Here is a 24,617-nt window from a genome sequence, read left to right as displayed (position 1 = left end):
ATCAGCAGGGCTGCCGCGGGCAGGAAGCGCTGGGAGCCGGGGCAGGGCAAGGGCAGAAGTTCATGGGGGGCTGCTGACATATAACTGTGGCTCTTTGGCAATGTACATTGGTAAATTCTGGCTCTCTCACTCAGAATCAGGTTGGCCACCCCTGAAATGGGCAATCATGGGCTAAACACAGTAATGCTCTCCTGTATTCACTGCTCACCAAGAACTGTTTGGTGAGCAGTAAACACAGGGCCCTGTTCTTAATCACTGGGGCTTCCCTATATATCCTACCCACTTCCATAAAAAACCCACCCCAAATCTCCTTTGTAGGGGCACTGCTGTGAACTGGTTTCCTAATGCACTCCCTAAGGAAGGGTCTGTGTCCTGATCTTTAACAAACGCTACTTGTCTCTGGCTGATTTGGAGGCTCCCTGTCCTGCAATGCAGGCAAAGCATCCTTCCCTGTTCCCTCTCTCTCTTCCTCATCTGGGGTAGGCAAAGGGGATTTTGGGGTGCACACTTTCCCACTGCAGGTTACCACATCACTATGTTTAGGCACAGATGTGATACAATTTCTAATCAAAACATCTGCAGGAATACCATCCCAAATTCCCACTTTTCAATCAATTATATTTCACCCCCTCCCACTGCAGCTTTAAGTGGGCAAATTTATGCCATTTCTCAGGCATACCTCTGAAAGTGGTGCAAAATATTTCCACCATGCATTTTGTCAGATTCAGGTCCTGGAATACCTTAAACTCATCAACTGAGGCCAATGGTAGATGGCTTCACAGTCTCACAAGGGAGGAGACAGCTATTTCAACAGGGTTTGACTGCTCTTCTCCTGATAGCTGTTTCTCTTCACTTGTCCTGCCTCTGAAGTACTTGTGATTCGACCAACACACTCATCTGAAGTGGCATGACTTTGCTTTGAGGAAGTGACCTAGCCATGGAAACAGGTTTTCTGTGTTATACCAATAAAATAAAAACCAGCAGGATCTTAAAGGGGATAAGACAAAATGTCACATTTATTGTGAATATAAAAAGAATCATAGTATGCAGTCAGTTATAGCTATAACATTTCATTCAGTTTCATATTAATTCACATGTTTGTTCACACACACACACACACACAGGTTCTGCAGCTGCTGTATAGTTACCAGTCCTGAATGTAGCTTGAGTTCATAGCTTGTGGCAACTAACTGGCCAGGAAAGCTGGGCACAAGGAAGAGCTGGGTCTCTGTTGGGCATGCACCGATGCCCTTCCATGTTGGCAGCAGAATGTTACCCTCCAAAGCCTTCCATCTCACCCATCCTTTTTGTAGCTTTTAGTTTGAATCCAGAGTCTATACGTCCTGCTGCATCACACTGCCTCTGGGTTCAGTGTGATTGATCACCCGTCAATTGAAGATATGACTTTCAGCCTAGGACCTGGCTTTGATTTTTCTTCAATTGTACTTTTGTTCTTTTCTTTTTAGGGTGGACTCTTCTTGCTTTGTCAGGGCTGTTGTCTACACCTTCAGCCATTGGTGTTTACACTTTATTTCATCAGGACAGGATGGTGCTGGGAGGTCGATTCCATCATCCATACATACCTCATTCACACATCTAAATTAAACTAATAAGATTACAGCAGGGTTTTGCAAAAATGAAGGTTGCAGCAAACTTTTACAAAATGGAGTTTGGGACAAGTTAAAATGGAGTTTGAGTTACAATATGGACAAGTGTAAGGAATGGCAAATAGTGAACAAAAGTTCCAATACAGACAAGTATAATGAATGACAAACAAACAGTGAACAGAAGTTACAATGTTGAAACAGTGTAAGTTTCTGCGATTTAAGCAGCAATTGGATTGCAAGTGAAACTCAATTAGCCAGCTATTGGGGTACCTGGTTTTATGAACGTATGTAGTTTCATTCATAACACTTTACTTGTGAAGTTATATTAACAAAGTGAACAATTAAAGACAATTTCATTGATCAGTTCTACACCTGGAGTACGGTTACACATCCCAGGATGTCCAGTAATACCACAGCATGAATGGGCCAGAGTAGGGGGGTGGGAGCATATGGTGGTCCCTATGAAATCCAGGCCTCTTATCCCACATGAACTCTCTCCTAGAAACACTCCCTGACTCCCAACAAGGGGTTGGTAGACACATAGAAGTTTCTCTGCTGTGTTCAGCAGAAGACGACGAAAGAGTATACATCCCCTAAGGGAGGGGCAGCCCTATCAGCTATACTCTGTTTTTGTATTGGGGAGCTTGGTACAGGGACACCTCTCTAGCCTGGCGAGCTGGTGACTCCAAGGCTGGTGCTTTGGAAATCAACTCTGTTCTCCCTTAGAGGTGACTCAGTATCAGGCCTATCAAAAAGTCCTTCACCACGGGATAAGGTTTCAGTGCCAAGATAATATGAAGGCAGAGGGTACCACAGAGCAGTCAGTACTTGGACCACAATACACACACAGTGCAGAGGTGTCAGTACCAAGGGCAGTGTGATCAGCTAATTTAGAGAGTACCACGTAAGCTGCCTTGGCTGTCAGTCCTGGAACTTTTCAGGCTTATAGCCCTTAGATGTATGAGCCTGAGACAAGTTACACAGGTGACGACCCTTCTGTCTCTTGCTTGCATCTGGGCTCATCTTTGGCTTGGTGCTCTTTTCTACCTGTCAGATAGACACCAATAAAATGGTGGATAAATAGGACCTGAGTGAACATTGAATGGGAGCTTGGAGTGGAATCACAGCTCTCTAAGAGACTGACACGATGACTGAGTCCTGGTTGTAGTTCTTCTCCAAGTCTGAGAAAGTTTGCATCTGCTTCTCTAGGAGGAAAAGTTTCAGCCTCAAGTCCCTTGCTCTCTGGTATGCCTGAAGAAAATGCAAGATTTAACATCTTTCCGGGACATTCTCGGAGACAAAGCAAGCGGCTTTGTTTCTATATTTCTGGCTCTGCAACAGATGGGCATCAAAGCATAAAGAAGAGGCAGGTCTTAACTCCTAGCTACCTAGCATCCACCATGATTCTAGAAGACCTGTACAGAAGGGGTCTAGGTTAACTAAAAACGTATCTATGTACAGTATATGAAATATACACACACATTTGTCAGGCAAAAAAAAAACCGGGTTAACTACACTGCCACCAACTACAAGGGTAAGTAAATACTATACAAGGGAAGTAAATTGGAAGTATGCAAAGTAGACACTTTTACTGATTCTGGCACTAAGATAGAACCTGTAGAGGCAAATTCAGACCCATTCTGCCCTTAGGTGGCGGTGCATGAGGGCATTTAGGGTGCAGGTTGGCTACAGACACTGCTGGCCAAAAGAATCCAATCTCGTGTGCCTGAGGCACATGCACACAGAGTGAAATCTATGAGGACAGACATGTGAATAGCAAGGTTACAAGGGACACTGGCAAGTTTAAGTACCAGTACACTCAACTTTACTCAAAACATGGAGAGAGAGGAAAATTTCTCAGAACACATTTCTTGTGCATTTGCTGACAGGACTGAGATGTATTTTTCTCTCCCAATGCCTTTAAATATGTTCACCTTAAAAACATTATGCCACAGAAATATTGTCTATTTCATGTAAAAAAAAATATCATTATACAAACAATGTTAAGACAGAGAGGGGAAGAATAGTCTTCGAGCTAGGGCACTGAAATGGGGAAGTCAGAAGATTGGGGTCCTATCTATTTCTGGCTCTCCCAGAAATTTTTTGTGGGACCCTGGAAAATATCAGCTTTAAACCTATGTTCCCAAACTGTTTTGAAGACCTTAGCAAGAGCTAAAAATATGAAGTCTTGCTCAAAGATAATCACTTCAGTAACTCAGTTATGAATGTCTGACATTAGTAAATGCCACTTGAATGGGAGCAACTTTCAAAGCATAATTAAAAAAAACAAAGGATAGAAAATATGAGATTTAAAACATTCAAGTGAATAGTTGAACCTCATAGCTCTCTAGATGGTGCTCAAGTTCAGGAACCAACAGGCAAGAGGGGCCTTAGCCCAGGTTTTTAAAAACAGGATAGTGCCACCTGAAATTATTTTCAGTAACATGAAATGACTTCTGAAGACTAAGAGGTAAATAGGAATAAGTACTGGGATCTCAACTTTGTGTTACTGACCCTCAGAAAACGAAAGGAAGGAAATACGTAAATCCAGAGCAGCTCAGCTAGCTACTATCATCCACACAATAAAATGAATAGACTGGTTCACAATATTTATTATTACAATATATTGCTTTAAACAAGACTTCCATATGGTTAGTAAATCCAAACCACAGTATGAGGACAGCAGAACTGCAGCGCAAACCACACCTCTGCAAATGTATGCAAAAAAGCTAACAGAGGCATGTAAGCGTCACCGTGAAAGAAGAGTAAACTACAGACCCCAACTGTGAGAGTGCAGATTTACAGGCAGCAGATAGTCTGATTTACCTAGCCTCCTTACCAATATCAGGAAGGTCTTGTCTTCTGTATGCAAAAAACTGTAGGTCCTTGAAAGATACCCTTCTTTCACTGTCAGCTCCCAAACATCTTCCTCTTGTATCTGAACTAGCATATAAACACTATGCAGAATAAGTGCAAACTGAACACATGCATGTATTAGGGTCTCTTGTTCAAACAGAAGGTTAAAAAGTAAGTCCATCTCAGCACAGGAACTCCCCTAACCTCTACAGAAAGGCACCACCAGGAGCATTACCCAAGACATCTAAGGTTGGTGGCAACCATGGTCTGGAAACAAAAAACAGATGGCAGAAGGAGTAGGCTATATAACCACAGTATGGTATTTGCAGAGTTTGAAGGTGAGATAGGATCGTTTTTATCCTACAGAAGACCTGTTGCTAAGAGTGTTTTTAAAAAAGGGACTTAAATAAACATGTAAACCGTGGAATTCAATGACATTGTGGGCAGATGGGTTTTTGTTTTTAAAATTTATTTTCTCAACTCCTTGTTTGGGGAGTAGGATAGATTTTAAAGGAAAATGTGTACGATAATTGTGTGCCATGCTCCATATCATTTAATACACAATTTTAGAAGTATGGCTAAACCAGGATGTTATTACCCACATTCAGTGATGCTGAACCATGTGCTACTGCTGACTTTGTTCACAGCTGCTCAGATTCTTTGTACAGCAAGTGAACATGCAAGTACCCTTATATCAACTTTGCTATAGATTAAAGTTCATGGAAAAATAAGAAAAGTATTACAGACTATGAAGAAGTATACTGCATCCAGTTGTGTGTATTTAGAATCCTCAGACCAAAGCAAAAACTTTTTTAAAAAGAACAAAAACCACCAACCTGGGCAAAAGGGAGTTGATCTAAAGCCCTCAGAGACATCAAAATGCAGTCTATATTTTACTTTCATGTTGGAGAGAGAACTAGAGACTGAAGAGCTATTTACATGCATAGGGATCTCAAATGTTCTCTAGAAGCTCAAGCAAGAGATACATTTCAGTCTCTATCAAAAATGTTACTTTTAGGGGGTGTTCTTTTTGGTACAAGTGCAAGTGAGAACTTCCTTTCTTCAGATAGTCATTGCTGCTTCTCAAAAGCATAAACTCACGTTGGAAGTGACTGTATACAGTGCAAACAGCGTGTGAGCCAATTCATATTTACATTCCTCTAACAAACTAAAGTCAAAAAGGGAAAAATAAATGCTTACCAGTGAAGCCTACTGTGTATGACTAACTCCTGTGGAACTTCTGTATATCAGAAGATGAGTTGATAAGCACTCTAGGCATCCAAGATAAAAGTTCCTTTGTTCAACATCTAGTTATTCCCAACACTGGGAGAAAGGTGAAGTATAAAGCACAAGAGCCTCATCCTCTTGCTCACTCTCCCTCTCCCTCCCCCGCCCCCTCACACACACAACTTGGTGGATAAAAATAGATTTCAATACAATGTTAATACAGTTGCAGTGACTTTTCAAGGATTTTTACCTTTTGAGGAATATTGGAGTGCGCCACAAACAAGGTCAGATCAAGAAGTTTTTACCTTAATAGAAAATATTTACTTTAAAACATGCCCTCATTGGTAAACACCACAGAAGGCATTCAGAAACTAGCCTGCAAGGTTTGGAGCACAATACTAGCTCATTGCTGGTCAATTTCCATTCTTCCTCATCTTGATGTGTTAAGAGGTATATATAGTTGCCAGCAATTTAACAGTTAAAAATGTCAATTTTCAAATAAGTCAGTGCTGCCAAGTTGTAGGTAGAGTCAGTCCAGAGACATGCTGGGTACAAGCTATTTATAACATGTTCCTAGCAACATGCCTCAAAACTTCAGAGCATCAACTTTTCCTAAACAAGTCTTCACTTCTGTATTTCATGCGAGTGTAGTAGCTAGTGCAGTCCATCTAACGTATGGCAACATGTTTCAGGTATCTGCCGTACTGACTTCTTTGGAGCAGAAGTAGTGCACAACTACTGCATTAGGGTATCGGGCAAATGCACTGTGAACAAACAGAATAGCACACAAGATCAAAGGTCAGTATAATCAATACCCAGTTTTCCCTGTTCACTATACAAGCTTGATTTTTGTTACAGTCAGAAAAGTGACTACATAAGACTGCTATTTTCTTAATGAAGAGAATTCCTGACTAAGTTTCAATTATAGCATCAGTTTTATTGGAGATGTCCCAAGCAAAGAACTCAGCTGGACTTTGCAGCATCGTGACTCAGAAATGCTGATTAGCTGAGCAAGTTTGGTGTGGAAGTAGTTGCTATATAAACATGGAACCACAAAATGCGATTTTAACGTGATCACTTTTCTAAGTCTGGCATGATCCAACTTGACTAAAATGAAGTACATAGTATATACTAACCCTACCTTCACCCAGTACTTCAAGATCATACTTAACAGGGAAAACTGGATCAATGCACACCAATAATTCAGTGCTCTCAGAGACAGCTGACTGTATTCATTAAAAAAGCAAGCAGAGAGAGATCTATTCCCACTAGATTCTGAATATCAGTCATGTCTTAGAGGGGATTAATCCCACCACCAGTAACAGCAGCTAAAAGTTGTTAGGTGATATAAGATTTAGTTTGGAGCTGACACACTGAAAGGGGTGAGGTAAGGAAACATCAAAATCTCTGCTCCACATCAGACTGATTTCTTCCTGAAAACTCCAGGGATGAAAATGGTGAGAGGAGAATAATTATTGGAAGTTTTGACACCAATCAAACCATTGCTGCAGCTCAGATGCATTAATGTGATTGGCACATAAGGTGCAGATTGATTTTAGAGCACAAAGTAGCCACCACCATACTTAAGGGTTTCAGATTTACAAAGCCTTTATAGTATATACATTATACTTTCAAAACTTAGAGACCACCTATAAAAATGTATAGAAAGAAGCCATGTGCAATCCTAACGAGGACCACTCCACATGGACCAAATTGTACTGTGTTTACACAGAGCTTTCAGATTCCAGGATGCAAAATTACTTTTTATAGTGATCATCATCCACTCTGTACAGAGTTCTGAGCTCTGCAGTCAACATCTTAGGTGATGTCAGCATATCAACTACTTGCTCCATCAATCGTGGAAGAACAGCCTCATGAAACTTGAAATTGCTTTATTGCGTCTGTGCTGGAGGCTTGAAAGTCCAAGAGAAGTTATTTTTGCAGTTTTTTGTTTGTGTTTTTTTTTTTTTGTTATAGGCATCAAGAGGTTAGCCACTCTGCTAAGATTACAGTTTCCAATCCATTGTACACTTCTGAAAGTTCTCCCTCAGTTGTCTGCTCCTCGATTTACACATCCTTACTTCTCTGCAAGAATAAGCCAGACTAGTTTATTTTTGTACCACAAGCCTCTTTAGGAAGAATGCTCTGTATTACTCACCTATTTCCTATCTTCTTTTTACACACAGTGCACACTTTTTCCTCTGTGATAATACACTTCACCTGCTGATGCAAAATCCTCTCCTCCTGAACCTGTAGGAGGATGGAAACATGGTAAGCAGTGCAATGCTACACCTCAGCCACCTTTCTAGTCTGAACAAACAGAAGGATAGTATTTTTAACTACCTTTAGTTTCCCACTATCCTGAAATGCAAGAGTTATGATTTGCTGATTAGTGTGCATTTTTAGTAATCTTGGCTATGCTACAACACCATCTAGAGGACAAGTTTCCTGTACTGGTAATGAAGAGCTCAAATTTTTAGTCTTTCTATTTAACAGAACTTTTGAAAATCCACTCTGATAAACGAGGATAAAGGAGGTGGATACAAACCCTCAGGAATTCTGCATGAAGAAGATTTTTTAGTACTTGGTTGAATCGCTTCTTCTGGGCATTTTCTTCAAGGACTTTTTCTAGGAAGATTCGAATCTCGCTAATTTGAGTATTTGCTGGGAGCAAGTTTATAGCCTAGAAGCAACAAGGACAAGTTGTAAGAAAGATGAAGGGGTATGGGAGGAAAACAAAAAGAAATGGGATTGAGACATTCATTTTTGTCCAGTTTCAGAGTGGTAGCAGTGTTAGTCTGTATCAGCAAAAAGAATGAGGAGTATTTGTGGCACCTTAGAGACTAACTAATTTATTTGAGCTTTCATGGGCTAAAACCCACTTCATTGGATGCATGCAATGGAAAATACAGAAGGAAGATATTACACACACCCCCACCATGAAAAAATGGGTGTTGCCATACCCACTATAATGAGAGTGATCAGTTAAGGTGAGCTATTATCAGCAGGAGAAAAAAAAAAAAATCTTTTGTAGTGATAATCAGGATGGCCCATTTCCAACAGTTGACAAGAAGGTGTGAGTAACAGTAGGGGGGAAAAATAAGCATGGGGAAATAGTTTTACTTTGTGTAATGAACCTTCCACTCCCAGTCTTTATTCAAGCCTAATTTAATGGTGTCCAGTTTGCAAATTAATTCCAATTCGGCAGTTTCTCGTTGGAGTCTGTTTTTGAAGTTTTTTTGTTGTAGTATTGAGACTCTGAAGTCTGTAATCTAGTGACCAGAAAGACTGAAGTGTTCTCTGACTGGTTTTTGAATGTTATAATGTTACTGTTAATCACACCTTCTTGTCAACTGTTGGAAATGGGCCATCCTGATTATCACTACAAAAAGTTTTTTTCTCCTGCTCATAATAGCTTACCTTAACTGATCACTCATTATAGTGGGTATGGCAATACCCATTTTTTCATGTTCTCTCTCTCTCTCTCTCTCTGTGTGTGTATATATCTATCTGCCTTCTGTATTTTCCACTGCATGCATCCGATGAAGTGGGTTTTGGCCCATGAAATCTTATGCTCAAATAAATTTGTTAGTCTCTAAGCTGCCACAAGTACTCCTCGTTCATTTTTTTCCTGATACTTTTAGGATCTGCTCCCAGAGCCTACCCTAACTCCAGTGTTTTTCCAGTGTAATTCAAGATATAGCAACTATCCATATCCATAAGGTAAGAAATCCTTACCTTAGTAGTATCCAATTTGCTGTGGTGCAATTCTAAAACCTGCAGGGCAGCCTGGAGATTGGCTTGAGGCTCCAACAGTTCCATCTTGATTGGCCCCAGGCAATGAACACTAGGTGGGGATAGATACATCCGGAGCAGAGACAGATACACCTGTTTCACACAAACACAATGAAGACTGAAGCACAACAAAAACAGACACCACTGAACTCTAACCGCTACAGGGCTAACTCTGCAATACACCATGGCTCTGACAAGTAGGGATTTTGATATAGACTTAAAATCTATTAGCCTTAAGCAGCTTGTCTCCTGAACAATTTGTGCATCGATTAATTTTCAAGCCTTCAGCACAGAACAAATTTTAGATATTAAAATTTGCACCTCCTTTTGCTACAGTTCTGCTGAATGTATTCAGACTCATCTGTTGTCTTAAGTAGCAAGTTTTACTACTTTTTATTCTTGTTAGCAGCATCAATACAGCCCAGAGGGACAAAGCTGGATTCTATTCCTACTTGTAAAACAGAATTGTTGGCCAACTAAAAAGTTCAGTCGTCATTTCCTACAACCCAGCAACATTCCAAACAGGAGAGAAGTTGTGAAAATGTACGACAAGTTCCTCAATAGTAGAAGATGATACAGAGGACCCTGCCCCCTGAGAAGTTCTGAGCAACCATAGGTCTCCTTTAAATTTGCTAAATATGGAGACAATAGTTATAATTCATGCATCACTCACATCAACAAGAATATGGACATAAAGCTACTCACATCTTTGTTGCCATCTTTGCTTCTGTCATAGTGTTTATGGCAGTACCTACAACAGACATGAAATGAATGAAATGTGAGATTGACTTGTAAATCAATAAATCCACACAAGCAGTAAGTATTAAGTTTGGACAGCCTCAGCAATACAGAACATGTACTAAAAGTAGAGCAGAGCATTTACAAGGGGCACTTTTCATTCTCAACTATGTGATACTGGTGAAAAGGGGAGATTTTAAATTTTTTTAAAAATACCTGTCTCAGTCCAAGATATTTAAATTTGAAATAGCATTGAGTTCTGGGGTGTGAACAAAAAAATCTGAGAAACTTATCTTAGGTTGACTATCAATGCAGCCAAGGAAATAAACAGAATATAAGAAAGAGGTGCCCGATCAGCACACAGCAGGATGAATGCCTCCCGATAGATGTTACCTGAAGAGGTATGCATGAAGTTAGGGTTTAACAGCCCCCATGTCTATCTACAAAGAAACCCTTGGAAGCACACCTGCCAATATCTAGGTGCAGGTTAGTTGTATTTTCACCCAAATGCTTTGAATTTGTTCAAAAATACAGAGAGGAATCAGCCAGAGACTCCATTTAGTAGAAGTAGACAAAGCAGGGACTACTGCACGGGGGTGAGGGAGAGGGTAAAATGTGGCCCTAGCTGGGCCACCCCTTCCATAGCACCATCTGGACTCGAATGGGGACCTCCCCCTCACCAGGAGACCGCAGGGAAAAACTGCAGAGGAACCGCAAGGAACTCCAGCCCACAGGAGCAACTACATAAGCAGGGACCTTCAGTCATTCAAAGGCCTTTTCAGTTTTGACTGAAACTTCTCTGTCATGTGCCGATTACCTCTCACTTTCCCAGTCTCAGTTTCACTTCTTACCCTCTCCTCCCCTGCCATGTTCCCCTCACCGCCTTCCCTTTTCTTTTTATGCAACTTATCTGCCCCTCCCTACTAACTCCTCTCCTGCCTGCTGCCAAAAAAACGGAATTATAGCAGTGCTTCCCCTGCTTGTGTTGTATGCTTTCCCCTAGCCTCTGTCTTGTCCATTTAGATTGTAAGATCAGAGCAAGGACTGTTTGCTGTTCTGTCTTTGTGAAGTGCTAGCACAATGGGGCCTTACTCATTTGTTTCTTAGGCCCAATCATAATAAACATGCTGTTTAACTACCACCAGCTGCTAATGGAAAAGAATCTCCTTGCTAACATAGTTCCTTCTAATTAAGGAAGGATATTGCAGTAGAAGATTAATATGTAATAATAGGGCACAACCTAAGAGACAATAGGAAGTGCTTATATTACAGGGTGAAAAACTAAAAAAGCCAGTCAGTGACTGCTCTGCTGTTTAAGACTGATTGGAGCCCAAGTAAAGAAACAGGTACTTGGCTTGAGGCACTGACAAATGCAACAGCATGGGAAGGCTAAGCCCCAAGAAATGTGGAGATGCTAGCTGTGATCAGAAGGCACACAGGGAGAATCCCAATCAACAAGCGTGGCAGGTATGAGAGATCAAAAAGTCTACAATACCTCTCATGTTCTAAGTGCACATATAACATTTAAACAACCCCACTCCACTCCACCCCCAGAGATATGAAGCATCAATGGCTGTAGAGAAGCTATTTTAAAAAACAACCTTGCCAAAAAAATGGACATGGAGGGAGAAGAGGCTTACATTTCAGCCATTTTGGTATCCTTCAGAATGTGGACATAAATAATGAGGGCTTGTTCATGCTTCCCCATACGACCCAACAGCAGGGCACGTTCTTCTAGGAGGCCTAGAGGGGATCATCATAAAGTAATAATCAGTGCCTGCCACAGAAAAAAGAAAATTCAAGCTCCACTACAACAACAGACCAAGGAACTGGATGAGATGGGAACAGGAGTGAAAAGCAGGAGAAAAATATAAATTGTGGCATGAACAGAAGGTCAGACACGACTAACTAGATGACCTATCGGTGGTGTCTAACCATATCAACACTATCACTCTACTGGCTCCTGAACTATTTTTGCCAGTGCCCCCACTAGTTTTTTTACTGAACATGCTTGGGATGCTTCGCGATGCACATAGGATGCTTCAAGGGCCATTGTTGGTCTGCAGCAACCCAAGCTCATCTACAGGTTATAGTATAAATTTAAAAGAGAAGTCAGGCAGCAGCTCGTCTTATCCCACCACAGACCCAGAGGGGAATTCCACTGTACCAGTCACAAAGCCGAAGCAGCCAGCACTGGTGTATGCAACAATGATTGGCAACAACTGACAATAGTTCTTTTCCATTTCTAGTTACTATAATTTTATAAACAGGAAGAAGAGCACAGAAAGATGTTGCTGTGCAACATGAAACTAAATAGGTCTCAAGCTGAAGGAAGCTAGAGCATGACTAGCACTCACCATCAAAGGGGAAATCACTGATAAGCCTATTAGGTTCATAGCAGCTAGAAATCTTAAGAAAACAGAGCAGCTTTTTCCGATACACCCCCAGCTCCCCTTCCTCCTCTCCAGCAGGCACTGGAATTTTATCTGTGAGGGGGAGAAAGCTGTCAGTTAGTATCATGTGGGTTCTCCCACAGTAACAGAGGACAGGGAGACAGAACATTTTCACCGAACTATTTTGCAAGAAGTCAAATGTTGTTTACAATACCCTATGCACTGGGGACCATGTGCAATAAAAGATGCATGAATAACTCTTACGGAGTTGAAGATGATGGTATCCTTTTTTAGGCCACTTGATAATGAAGCAGATAAGACTAATAATGAAATTGAAAGCCTCTCTTTCCCAAACCACAGAATTCAGGAAAGCCTAGTCTCAACTCCACATAACCATGACAGAAAAAGTTTCTTGTTGCTACCCTAGAATTTCCTTTAACGCATGAATCTATAAGCTCCATATAAGTTCACCACTATTGTGCTCCCTTCATCCTACATTAGAAGCATGCTGTGCTCTCTCTCTAGGAAGTGCACTAGCAAAGAGAACCTACAATTTAAATCATTGATGAAATGAATAATTGAGTGGACAGTTTGTTTATAAAATCTGTGGATGACACCAACATGGGAGGGGTTGCAAGCATTTTGGAGGACAGGATTGGACTTCAAAAGGACCTGGATAAATTGTAGAATTGGTCCCACACTTTAAGAATGATGTGGATAAATGGGAGAGAGTCCAGAGGAGAGCAACAAAAATGATAAAAGGCTTAGAAAACCTGACCTGTGAGGAAAGATTAAAGACCTGGGCATGTTTAGTCTTGAGAAAAGCAGACAGAGGGAGAGCCTGAAAACAAATCATCAAGTATGTTAAGGTCTGTTATAAAAAGAGGATGATGATAACTGTTCTCCATGTCCACTGAAGGCAGGACAAGTAGTAATGGGCTTAATCTCCAGCAAGGGAGATTTAGGTTAGATATTAGGAAACTTTTAGCTGTAAGAATAGTTAAGTACTGAAACAGGGTTTCAAAAAAAAAAAAAAAAAAAAAGGCTGTGGAATCCGTCTTTGCAGGTTTTTAAAAACAGGTTAGACAAACACCTGTCAGGGATGATACATGATTCTGCCTCGGCAAAGAGGATGGACCAGAGGACAGGTTGAGGTCCATTTCACCCCTACATTTCCAAGAGACTTCTAAGACAACATCTAGCCAGTGTGCTCTGCAATCTCCCCTTCCTGTATCACTGCCTGTTGCAAAGCAAGGCAGATCATAGTTAGAAGTACCTGCAGGGAAGGAGCAGAGATATTCCTTCATTAATCCTTGCACCTTCTCACAGTACAGCTGGATCAGACAATCGTGGAATTCTGAGCCCGGCTCCTCCCAAACATGGATGATGTGTTCCTGTGAACAAGCACACAGTTCAAGAGCGCATCCCCCCCAAAAAAAAAAAAAAACTTCCTCTTCCTTCAGAAAGTGAGTCAGTGCAATCTATCAACAGTTCCACACTTCTCTCCACTGACCACCACTTGGGAGCCATTTTTGGCATTCCTAAGTCCCAGTTGCTTCCACCTCCTAACAACTGTATATTTTATTTTACCTCATGATGAACTTAGTATTCTTTACAAAATTTCAGATTCTAACACTCTCAAGAGCAGAGGCTTAATAAATGCATGTGTTAAATTAGCAGCACTGTTTTCAATACAAGTTCTTACCAGGTAAGGGATAGCCAGGCTTTTAAAGCTTTCTATCAAGAAGTTGAGTACTTTGTCTCGAGGCAGGGATTCTACTTCAGGAAGGTCTTCTGTAAATATCTGCCAAACAAAATTTCTATTCAGGGACTGATTTTTACATGTAGAGTGTAGTCTTGTTTTTCTGGGGCATAGGAGTCAGAGGTATTGCAACACACAAGCTCTCAAATCAACTGTGGAAGCTCTCTGAAGAATGAAAGCAGCAGATTCACCCACTTGGTGCTGCCTTGTATCTGGAACGAGCAGCAACGTTCTCCATTGCTACCCCATGCATCACATACATTGCCTACTAAAAAGTGAACTTAATCTTGTGTTCTACCACCAGAAGTGCAACAGAGAAGGAATGAAAAACCAAGAGAGCAAGTTATAGCTGGTATTTAAATATAGCATATGAAACTGTGTGCAACCACAAAATACATCATCAATAGTAACATTACACAGGGCCCCTTATTGCTAGTTACAGCAAAAGCCCTCTGTACAGGGGGAACTGCATGGATGAGAAGATTTAGTTGTAGTGAAATTATTCCCACATGCTCATCTTCAAGTAGAAGGCTATATAAGGAAACATGTAGGCATGCTCTACCTCCTTCCATTACCAGACAGGTAAGGTTCTTTAATTTCTGCACTGAATGTAAGTGAAAAACTAAACATTGCACTGGAGTTCAATAGTAATAATTGGACTCTGATCTCTACCCAGGCTTCTGAGGACAAGGACAAACAACTGCTGCTATACTAATGGCATCAATAGCCAGATGAAAGATGCATCTAATGTAGCAACTCTTACCTTCAATCCATCATCAGGAAAGTCTCTGAGCACCCATGTGGAATAGAGGAACACCAAGTGCAAGTTTTCTGTGCCTGGAACAAGAACCAAAGTAATAAACACTCACCACAATCTGAATTACTGGTTCCTGCACATGCAGTGATTTGCATAGTGAAGTATTTTCACAACCTGAGGTGCTAGAAGTTTGATTTAAGAAAAAAAAATGAAGCTTGAATTACAGAGAGCAAATTCTGTACTAAGGCCCCAGATGGTCATTCAGCTAGCTCCCGCTTGCAAATGGAGTCAGCCAAATACTTGGGGGAGGGGAGGGGAGGGATAGCTCAGTGGTTTGAGCATTGGCCTGCTAAACCCAGGGTTGTGAGTTCAAGCCTTGAGGGGGCCATTTAGGGATTTGGGGCAAAAATTGGGGCTTGGTCCTGCTTTGAGCAGAGGGTTGGACTAGATGACCTCCTGAGGTCCCTTACAACCCTGATAGTCTATGAAATACTGTGGTATCATTAGACTTAGATAATCATAAGAAAAACAAGATCCAATGGCTGGAAACTGAAATAAAATTTAGATAAATAAGATGCTCTTAAAAAAAACCAGAGTAATTAACTATTGGAACAACTTGCCATGGATTGTGGTGGATTCTTCATCACTTGAAATTTTTAAATCAAGATTGCATATTTTTCTAAAAAAATATTCTCTACTTTAAACAGGAATTATTTCATGGAAGTCCTAAGGCCTGTGCTATATCAGACTAGATGGTCATAACACTTCTGACCTTATAATCTCAGAGATGCCAACCTTGCTCTGAGTCTTAGGAATATTTATGAAAAAAGTTAGGGAGAAATAGGGAAGTTGCTTGGACCTATGCCAAAGTTGGGAAGCCAAAAGCGGACGGGAGTCTGGAGTAGCGCTTAAAAACCATCTAATCCATATTAGAAGTACTTCTGTGCACATCAGAGTAATAACAGTGATTCAAGATGAAGTGACATTTAGTAACAGCAAACATCAATAGCCATGACCAGGTCAGACCATGATTTTGGTGATATCCTCACTCATTTTTAATCACCCACACCAATCATTTTGGTTAACAGTGGTGGCTGGTGAACTTTGGGGAAGTCACTGCAGCATAGTAAAACAAACAAAAAAAAACCACCACACACCAATCATGCCCACTTCCTCGCATGGCAATATATCCCCTCCACCAGGGGGACAACCAGAATTTTCCTGAAGTGTTACACACACACACACACCCCTACCTACCCCCGGGGCATGCACATTTATATGGGGTTCCTTCTTTTGCATTATCATGACCTCTTTTTCTCTTTCCCCAGCCCCTTAGAAACAGGAACCTCTTCCCCCACCTCCATCTATGGTCAAGAGCTGCCCCCCCCTCCCCCCGGGTTGTCTCCTTCCATCAGAACAGGCAGAAGACCCTAAGAAAGCTGCCCTCTTACACTGCCTAGGACCCTTCATACCTTGGCCAGCCCAGGCCTGGACTTCCTTCCCAGGATGATCCTCCTGTCATGTACCCTCCTCTTCCTCTGCCCCTCTGGCTTCTCTCCCACAACTGTGCAGTAAGGGTCAGCCAGAAAACAAGCCATTGTCAGGGGATCTGGGGAGCTGATTCATTGACCAAGCCTCATGTTGTGTGTTGCACTCTAACTGCCTTATGTGAAATCCCCTGGTGCATTCTAGGTACCTAGAGCACATTGCCATAACCCAACAGCACCCTAACCCATTCAAAATCACCACAGTTTGCTTTCTATCAGGCCCTCACTGCACTACAGGGGCACTGGAGCAGAAAGCCCCTTACAGCCATGGCACTACTTGCGGTGTTCATCTGAACCAAGTGGTGGCGGGTGACTAATGCACACACACACTTTATATGTTATACATATAAAAATGAGTGTGCTTACAAAATTCATAGATTTAAGACAGAATTAGTAATTTTGTAACATGTACAAATTGGGAGAATTGCAGAAAATCTGGATGGTTGGCATCTCTGCAATTTATGAAAATTCACAAAAAAAAAAAAAAAAAAAAGAGTTAAGTGGCATGCCAAATCTAGGTAATGAGGGTTAGAGGCGTCCCTTTAAAAGAGAGATTCCCACTTACCCCGATCTGCACTCACCCAAATGCTGTAGATACTGCACTGTCCTTTCATGGCCCTTCAAAGGAGAGTTGGCTTTCTTTGATTGATCCACTAGCACCTGCAGAGCTTTTAGTAGAAGAAAGAGGTCAATTCCATGGGGATTATACTTAAATTTAGAAAACAGCTTCCTGCATTCACTGAGAACTCATGTTCCTGGGAGAGCAGGATGACAAAGCATGCTCCTCCCATTGCAGCAGAAAAGGAAAAATTATTTTTACATGTCAACTTTTTGCTACACAAGAAGCTCTTGGCAAGGACATACCCCAGGCAAACAACAGGGATAAATACTTAAGTCAAATCAAGAGACTGCTACAATGGGAGGCCATTCTGAAATACTGTTAGTTTAAGAATGAATAAACAGACTCGTCAGCAAGGGATGGGTTAAGATGTATAGCAGAAGTGTGCACTCCATTCACCCCTCTTCCTTCCTCACTTACCTTTTTCATGCAGCCCTTTCTTCTCATACAGTATTATCAGCTCACTGTACTTGTGTGCCTTCTTCAGTACATGCTCACTCTCTTCTATGTGGCAGTGATTATTCTCCAGTCGTAGCAATGGTGCTACCAGAGCTACATTTGTCTGTAAGCAAGGGAAGGGCATTCAGAGGTTTCAGATTCATGAACTGTGCACTGAGGCTCATAGTGTCCAACACTATAATCAAGAACACAGGAAGAGGAGGATATCCAGAAGAGAGAAAATATCCATTATGGCACAATAAGTGGGATTTTAACATTTGAAAGGGTGTCCTCTACTCTTGTCAGTTTTAAATGCAGTTTAACTTTGGTATTTAGTGAGCAAGAAGATAGCCAATGGCCCATATACCAGCACTTCTTCACTATGGTGGAGGCCAGCTGTTAAGAAACATTAACTTCAGGAGTAATGGTCTCCGACAATTCTCTCCATCTAGTTAAGCATAGCAATGAGAGAGAAGCATGCTTACAAATATGTAGGTATTTCTCTATACTTCAAAACAGAACATTTCTCTTTAAGGAAAAGCAACCTTGCAAATCCATGGAAGTAAACAGATATGCTTGCCAAGTTCGGTGAAGTTGTCTGCTGCTAATGAAGAAATAAGATGAGATGAAATTAAGTTCCACAAAGCACTTTACTCCATGAAGGACAGATGTTCACTTGAACAACCTCAAATTAAACTATTCCTTATCCTGTCTTCCAATTTTCCACACCCCAAACTCCCAAAGGAGTTTACTTTTTATAGATTTTTATAGGATCGCTGGGTTAGGCAGGGAACTCACATGTAGGTAACACTTGAGCAAGGTGGTGTCAATGATTTGGAGCAACTTCTTTTTGGATTTGATGGTGGGTGTTCCTTCCATGAGGGGTGAGGTGCTGGACTGGTGGTCGGAGTCATTTAACTTCTTTACCAGATGACTTCTTTTCTGCAGACAACAGAATGAGATTTTAAAAGTACGTATTTTATTCCATCAGCCCACAAATACCGTTCCAAAGGAAAAAACATAGGCCAACCTAAACCCTCTTAATTATAATCTATTACACACACCCATCAACTATCCCTCCGCAAATATCTCAATTTAGATTTAAGATGTACCCATCCATAACTCTGGGTGCATTTAGCTCTAGGGCCTCAACTAATTTCACCTTTCACGATATCACACCATGATAGGAGTAGTCCCCTATGTATACTAATTTTATACCCCCAATTAATTTGACAAGCTTACTATTAATCTACATTAACCAAGTTTTATGAAAATTTAAGATTTGACATTTGTTTAAGAAAAAAGCGCAAATGTCCAACTCCTTTTGGTGGTGTCTTTCACCATCTATCCTTAATAGGCCAACATGTCACAAACTAGTGAGAATAAATCTATAAATAGAAAAAGTAATATTTAGTTACTACTTTTAATTATTTAAGTCTAGGAAAGTAAACTATCAAAGTTTGTCAGCATTGTAAGTACCTTATAGAAACCAGCCAAATTCTCAGCTGATATAGCTCCATTGATTCCACACTAGCTGAAGTTCTGGTCTTTTATCTTTATCTCGGACCTATTAATCACTATGTAGTTAGGCTTTTTAGCTACCAAGGGAGAGAAAAGCATAGTAGTCCATGGGAACCAGTGAGAGGGAAAGCATAGCTAACCAGAAACATTTGGGGTATGCTCCAAATCCAACACTGTATTCTTCTGACACATCTTCCTGCTATGCAATGCCCCCTCACTGAAGTCACCAGGTCAGGGCTGGGCATCAGAAGCCAAATTCCCTAGAGGTACATATTAACAGCATTTACCTGAGTTAGATAGTCTATGAGTGCTAAGTGTGCTTTCTCCAGCTCAGCCCCAGAGAGCACTGGCAGAGGATTAGGATACTGCAACTGTTTCCTGTAATCAGTGGGCAGCAAGTCAGGATACAGACCCATCACATGAGTGGGATCTAAGCAAAAAACAACCAGTATTTGTAAGTTTCATAGCATCTTGTTTTTCAAAATACCAGTATTATATAGCTTTCTGGTAATTAGTGCAGTTGATCATAGACAAGCCCCAGCACTTAGTAGTTTCATCTTCCTGGTGCTTTACAAATAATTGTCTCTACACTATTAAATCGCTAATCAAGTATCCCCATTTTACACATGAGGAAATGGAAACAGAAGTTAAGTGAGGTAAGGGGGAGTCAGAGCTGGAGCAGAATTCTTAAGTTCATGCCTTCCCTGACCCACAATATTCATTCTGTTGCTACAGCTTAGTGCAGAGTCCCAACACTAATAATGAGGTTCAATGGCAGGACTGTGAATTAATATTGCTGGTTGCAAAAGGCTTCTAAGAACACGACACCATTGTAATAAATCCAATGAGCTTCGGAACAGATTACATGGACAGACCTGACCAGCAGTTCCCATTACTAATGAGTATCAGTTTCATGCAGTTTACAAACTCTAAAGTTCATTACTTATATTAGAATCCTGGCTCCTGATCTGTTCCTCAGGTCTCAGGAGTAAAGTTTTCAAAAGGTCCTAACTCCCAGAAGTGACTTAAGTGCCTAAGACTCACTGAAAGTCATGTCTTAAGCTGAAAGTTGACTATTCAGGGAACTTCTGACATTCACTCACTTCCTTCTTATTCCATTCCAAGAAATGTTCATCAAGCAGAAAAACGGGTAGTGGCTCACTGATTTTTAGCAGTGGCTGATGCTCAAAACTCAGGGTGAAGGAACTTTGTACAGGTGCCCCTTCTACTTCTATTCCAACTTGTGACACATTTGTGGAGTAGTGGGGAGGGTTTCAGGGTCTAACCAACAAACTAAATCTTTGGGCTGCACAAGATGACACTACGTGTTCTCAAACTAAATCAAGTTCAGCACCAGCATCAATTTCTGGTGAGATTTACTGTAGTCTCCCCTCACTCACATTCTTCAACCCCAGGCTATACCAAGTTACCTGTACCGAGCTTGGCAAAAACCTGCATGGATTCATCGAAGCGCTTCTGGCAGAAGAGGTTAAAGGCATAGAGGTTCTTAATGTGATGAATCTGTTGTTGCTTTTCACTATCTGAATCATCTTTCATTTCCTACACAAATACAAACCCAGGAATAATAGGAAGAATTCTTGTGCTTAAATATAAAGAGAACAGAGAAGCAAAACTGACAGTGTTGAGCTTGAAATCCATTGAAAAGAATGGGAAAACCCAGGATTGAACAGGTGACCAAAAGCGCCTAAACTTCTAAAAACAGACAGCTTGTCAAGGATGGGCAGCACTGGATAGCAGAGTAGAGCCAGGAGACAGGAAGTTGTTAAATGGCTAAAGGGTTAGTCAAGAGAAACTAGAGAGTTTGTGTGAAGTGGACATCAAGGAGGTTAAGACCTCAGGGCTTGCAACAGTGCTTAGTGGCAGCAGTTACCAAACAGACTACAGAGACTGGTCCATGATTCTATACCCAGCAATCCAAATAGTGTATTCCACCCACACCACTAAAGATGACAACTTACCGCCAACTGCAGAGCCAATTCAAACTGCTTGTCTTGGAGAAGCTGCTGGATCTGGGTTGCTATGGAGACTGGAAGGAGACGCCAAACAAAATGATTGCTGGCCACATACACAATATTCGTACTACAATTGGAAGAGAAAAGACCAGTTACCAAGATATAATAGTGAGGCAGGAACTCTAGCCCACATCTTGCAAGAAGAGTCTATCCTGGTTAACACATGTATGGCTTAACCAGATATACTAAAGTAGTGAGGTTACTCAAGTTCTCCTTTCCCTGTTCAACATAGTGGTGAAGGCAAAACAAAGTGATTAAACAACCACTATGAATTCTTGAGGACACTGGGGGTACGTCTACACTGCAATTAGATACCTGCGGCTGGATTGCAAGAAAAAACTTCAGAAAGGAATTAAAAGGAAGAGAAGCATAGCGAGGGAAGAAAACCTTATCTTGAGATGCATATCAAAGGCTTGCTTGTGTATATTTGGGGGTACAAAGGGACACCCAGGCACCCTTCAGTGAGGAAGTAAAAGGACCACGCTTTTGCTTCATGCAAAAGGAGTCTCAACTATGCTTAGCTGAAAACACCAAAGAGAACTTCGAGTGAGAAATTTCTTTGGACAAGAGTAATTTTTTAGTTAAGATCAGTCTCTTGAAAGTATGTTACAATTTTGTTTTATATGTAACCATTTGTTTCCAACATTCTTACTCATTCTTACTTAAATTTCTAGTCATTGATAATACTGTATATATTCACATTGATAATGAAAACAAGCTTAAGCGTAGTAGTGTTCAGCAATGTGCTCATCTTGAGTTAAATCTTAGAAGCTGGTGTTGGGGAATAGCAGGCCCGGTGAGTCCGAGTATTCAATGGATAGAGGCTGGACGCTGCAGGGAAGATACCGAGTATTTGCGAGTTGTGGTGTGCCTGTTGCTACCTGTACAGAGAAAGTGAGGTCTGCAGAGGCCTAGCAGGCAGTGCTTATGCTCTCAAAGGCTGGTGGTGGTTTCAGGGAGCTGATCACAGAATACACAGACAAGACTACTTCATGGTAAGGGCAGGCAGCAGTGAGGTGCCTCACAATCCTGGGTACCCTCGTGAAGGGTCACAGTATTCCATTTCCACAAGAAGCTGGTCATGAAGGCACTACTGCAGCCACCCCAATAATCAAGCTTGAAACAGGAATCAAAGGTTCTACTAGAGAGCAAGGGAACCCCCACTATGCCCTTAAAAGCCATGAGAGATCAGTTTATACATATTTACCGTCATCAAGGTCAAGTGATGCTGCCTTGAATAACATCTACTTTTCATATTCAGAGCGACTTAAACATCCAATTAATCCTCAACACCCACGTGAGGTAGGCAAGTATTACCTTTTACTTTAAGGAGGGAGAAACTGAGAAAGAATGTTTAAGTGGCTTTAAGTCAAGGTCGGAGGGAGTCGGAACAGAATTAAGGGTTTTCTAGCTCCCTGTGTTGTGCTCAGAACATGAGCCTCCCCAGCTCCTGACCCACAATCAGACATTTTGTTAATCTTAAGCCTTTTTAAAAAAAAAAATCCCAGGGGAAGTTTTGTGCAAACTTGTGCTTCTAGCTGCCTTCTACAGGAAAAAAAAAAGAAAAAAAGGGTACTTATACCCCCAAATCACAGGTTAGATTAAATCAAAACAGGTTATATAACTAAGCAATAAGGACACAAGTATCCTGTCTATACTAGCCACTGCAGAATGAGGAGGGCTGCGAGAGGTACAGAGGAATTTAGTTCCAAGAAAGCAGTAGAACACAAGAGAACAGTGTCCCTTATCCAGTAACCCTAAGGTCAACACAGCATGGTGTAGCAACAAGAGGGGCAGATTATTAAGGTTCTGGCTATGAGCTGTTTACAACTTCTGACTCCACAGGTCAGAGAAGAGACAACATGATGATGGAACTCATGGTGCTAGGTTACCATAGTTATATTTCAGATTGTATGGAAGGGCACAATACACAGAAGCTGCTAAGAAGAAAGAGACTAGGTATAGGGAGAGATGAAAAAGGAAGTGCTTTTGTACCCTCCAGAGGTGATGAAGCGTGGTCTTTGCAGCTCAATACTCTGCACCAGCAGCCGGGGTTCAAAAGTGCGAATCTCCACATACCTTGGTAGCACCGCAATGATGTATGGAGGCTGATGTTCTGTTTGGGAGATGGAACAAGCATGCATCAGACAGATTTCTCCAGTATACCCTGGAAAGGGCTGGCCATGACTCACAACATAACTTCCCTCCAGAAATTTTCAGTATGTTACGCCCTTCTCACCCATCCCCCAAATCCATCAATGAGCTTAATGCTAGAAATTAACAGCAATTCATTGATTACTATCATTTTTTTCCTCAGTTTTCCTTGCCACTTCTCTCTCACCACACGCAAATTCTGCAGTACTCAACTGCTCACAAAAGCCAAAATCAGGTTTTAAATTACAAAAACAAGTGGCACATATGTAGTGTCTTATTTGCAACTCTCAAATCACTTTACAAAGATGGAGTTATCACCACCATATTGAAAAAGAAACTGAGGGCATAGAAGTTGAGAGCAAGGAAGTAGAGACAGAAATATAACCCTTGCCTCTCTGCTCGAATCACTAGGTCATGCTAGCTAGCACTCAGATGACTAATAAAATCAGTGTGACACAATCAAAGCCTCATACATTAAGCTAGTAAACTTAAATCTGCTCCATTCATAAGAAACAAAAAGCTGATGAATCCTGGTTGGGTTACAGCAAGGAAAAACTACTTCTAGTCCTCACCCATAGCAATGGGAATGTCTGTCCAATTCAAGGCACCTTTCTGAGTACAGATCCCTTCTTCGTTAAGTACTACCGTTAGATCATCTTGACCAACTGCAACTTTTCCATCTGCTAAGGGAGCCACCAATGGTTCAAGTTGCTTCCCTGTGGGGAACAGTTCTTTGATGGACCCTTTTCCATCCACCTGTGAGAGGAAGGGGGCGGGTGGGAGGGGAAAGGTCATTCAGTTTTCACTGTGGAGTTGTCATCTCAAAACTGTAGAAGACTACTTGATGAAAAGACAGACTTCATAGCATATTTTTTGGAAAGAGTGATACATGAGTCTCAAAATATCCACTAACACATGAAGGTAGTTTTGAAGGCTATTTGTAGGTCATCTTTTGTATGCATCAAAATATTACTTGTTAGCATTGCAATTTAAAAATAAATTTGTGTTTCTCTCTTAATTTGAGGAAGCCTGTTCCTATTGCTAATAGACTACTGTAACTGGATGATCTTGTTATTTAGCCACTAAGGCGTACGGTCTGTAATGATAATACTGATGTCAGTAAAAGTGTGCAGTAGTCCATGGATTTTCCTTGGACTCTTCTCATTCATA

General features: G+C 41.2%; 2 protein-coding genes across 7 annotated transcripts in view; both read right to left on the bottom strand.

The window, feature by feature from the left end:
- LOC119857450 (cytosolic phospholipase A2 zeta-like) overlaps window positions 1-998 on the bottom strand; it is a 58,629-nt gene extending 57,631 nt beyond the window's left edge. Inside the window, exon 1 of the mRNA XM_038406415.2 lies at window positions 680-998. The gene's annotated coding sequence lies outside the window, so the exon portion shown is untranslated. The remainder of the gene's footprint in view (window positions 1-679) is intronic.
- A 3,205-nt stretch (window positions 999-4,203) lies between these two features.
- Window positions 4,204-24,617, bottom strand: part of VPS39 (VPS39 subunit of HOPS complex) — a 32,578-nt gene continuing 12,164 nt past the window's right edge. For 5 of the 6 annotated variants that reach the window (XM_038405355.2, XM_038405354.2, XM_038405352.2 and 2 more), the window contains 18 exons: window positions 24,020-24,203; window positions 23,289-23,409; window positions 21,240-21,360; window positions 20,691-20,820; window positions 19,548-19,690; window positions 18,538-18,681; window positions 17,722-17,863; window positions 17,264-17,350; window positions 15,142-15,215; window positions 14,322-14,420; window positions 13,893-14,010; window positions 12,581-12,709; window positions 11,864-11,966; window positions 10,191-10,236; window positions 9,429-9,578; window positions 8,239-8,373; window positions 7,849-7,940; window positions 4,204-6,454 (listed from right to left, as the gene is read on the bottom strand). In XM_038405355.2, coding sequence (XP_038261283.1) covers window positions 6,379-6,454; window positions 7,849-7,940; window positions 8,239-8,373; window positions 9,429-9,578; window positions 10,191-10,236; window positions 11,864-11,966; window positions 12,581-12,709; window positions 13,893-14,010; window positions 14,322-14,420; window positions 15,142-15,215; window positions 17,264-17,350; window positions 17,722-17,863; window positions 18,538-18,681; window positions 19,548-19,690; window positions 20,691-20,820; window positions 21,240-21,360; window positions 23,289-23,409; window positions 24,020-24,203 — 2,094 coding nt within the window. In that variant the 3' untranslated portion in view covers window positions 4,204-6,378. Of the gene's footprint in view, window positions 6,455-7,848; window positions 7,941-8,238; window positions 8,374-9,428; window positions 9,579-10,190; window positions 10,237-11,863; window positions 11,967-12,580; window positions 12,710-13,892; window positions 14,011-14,321; window positions 14,421-15,141; window positions 15,216-17,263; window positions 17,351-17,721; window positions 17,864-18,537; window positions 18,682-19,547; window positions 19,691-20,690; window positions 20,821-21,239; window positions 21,361-23,288; window positions 23,410-24,019; window positions 24,204-24,617 lie in introns of those variants that run through there. The other variant, XM_038405358.2, reaches the window with a different exon arrangement.

The sequence above is a fragment of the Dermochelys coriacea genome, chromosome 6, assembly GCF_009764565.3.
Source record: "Dermochelys coriacea isolate rDerCor1 chromosome 6, rDerCor1.pri.v4, whole genome shotgun sequence".
Lineage (NCBI taxonomy): Eukaryota > Metazoa > Chordata > Testudines > Dermochelyidae > Dermochelys > Dermochelys coriacea.
The sequence above is the reverse complement of the archived record's forward strand: the minus strand, read 5'-3'. Positions and strand labels throughout refer to the sequence as shown.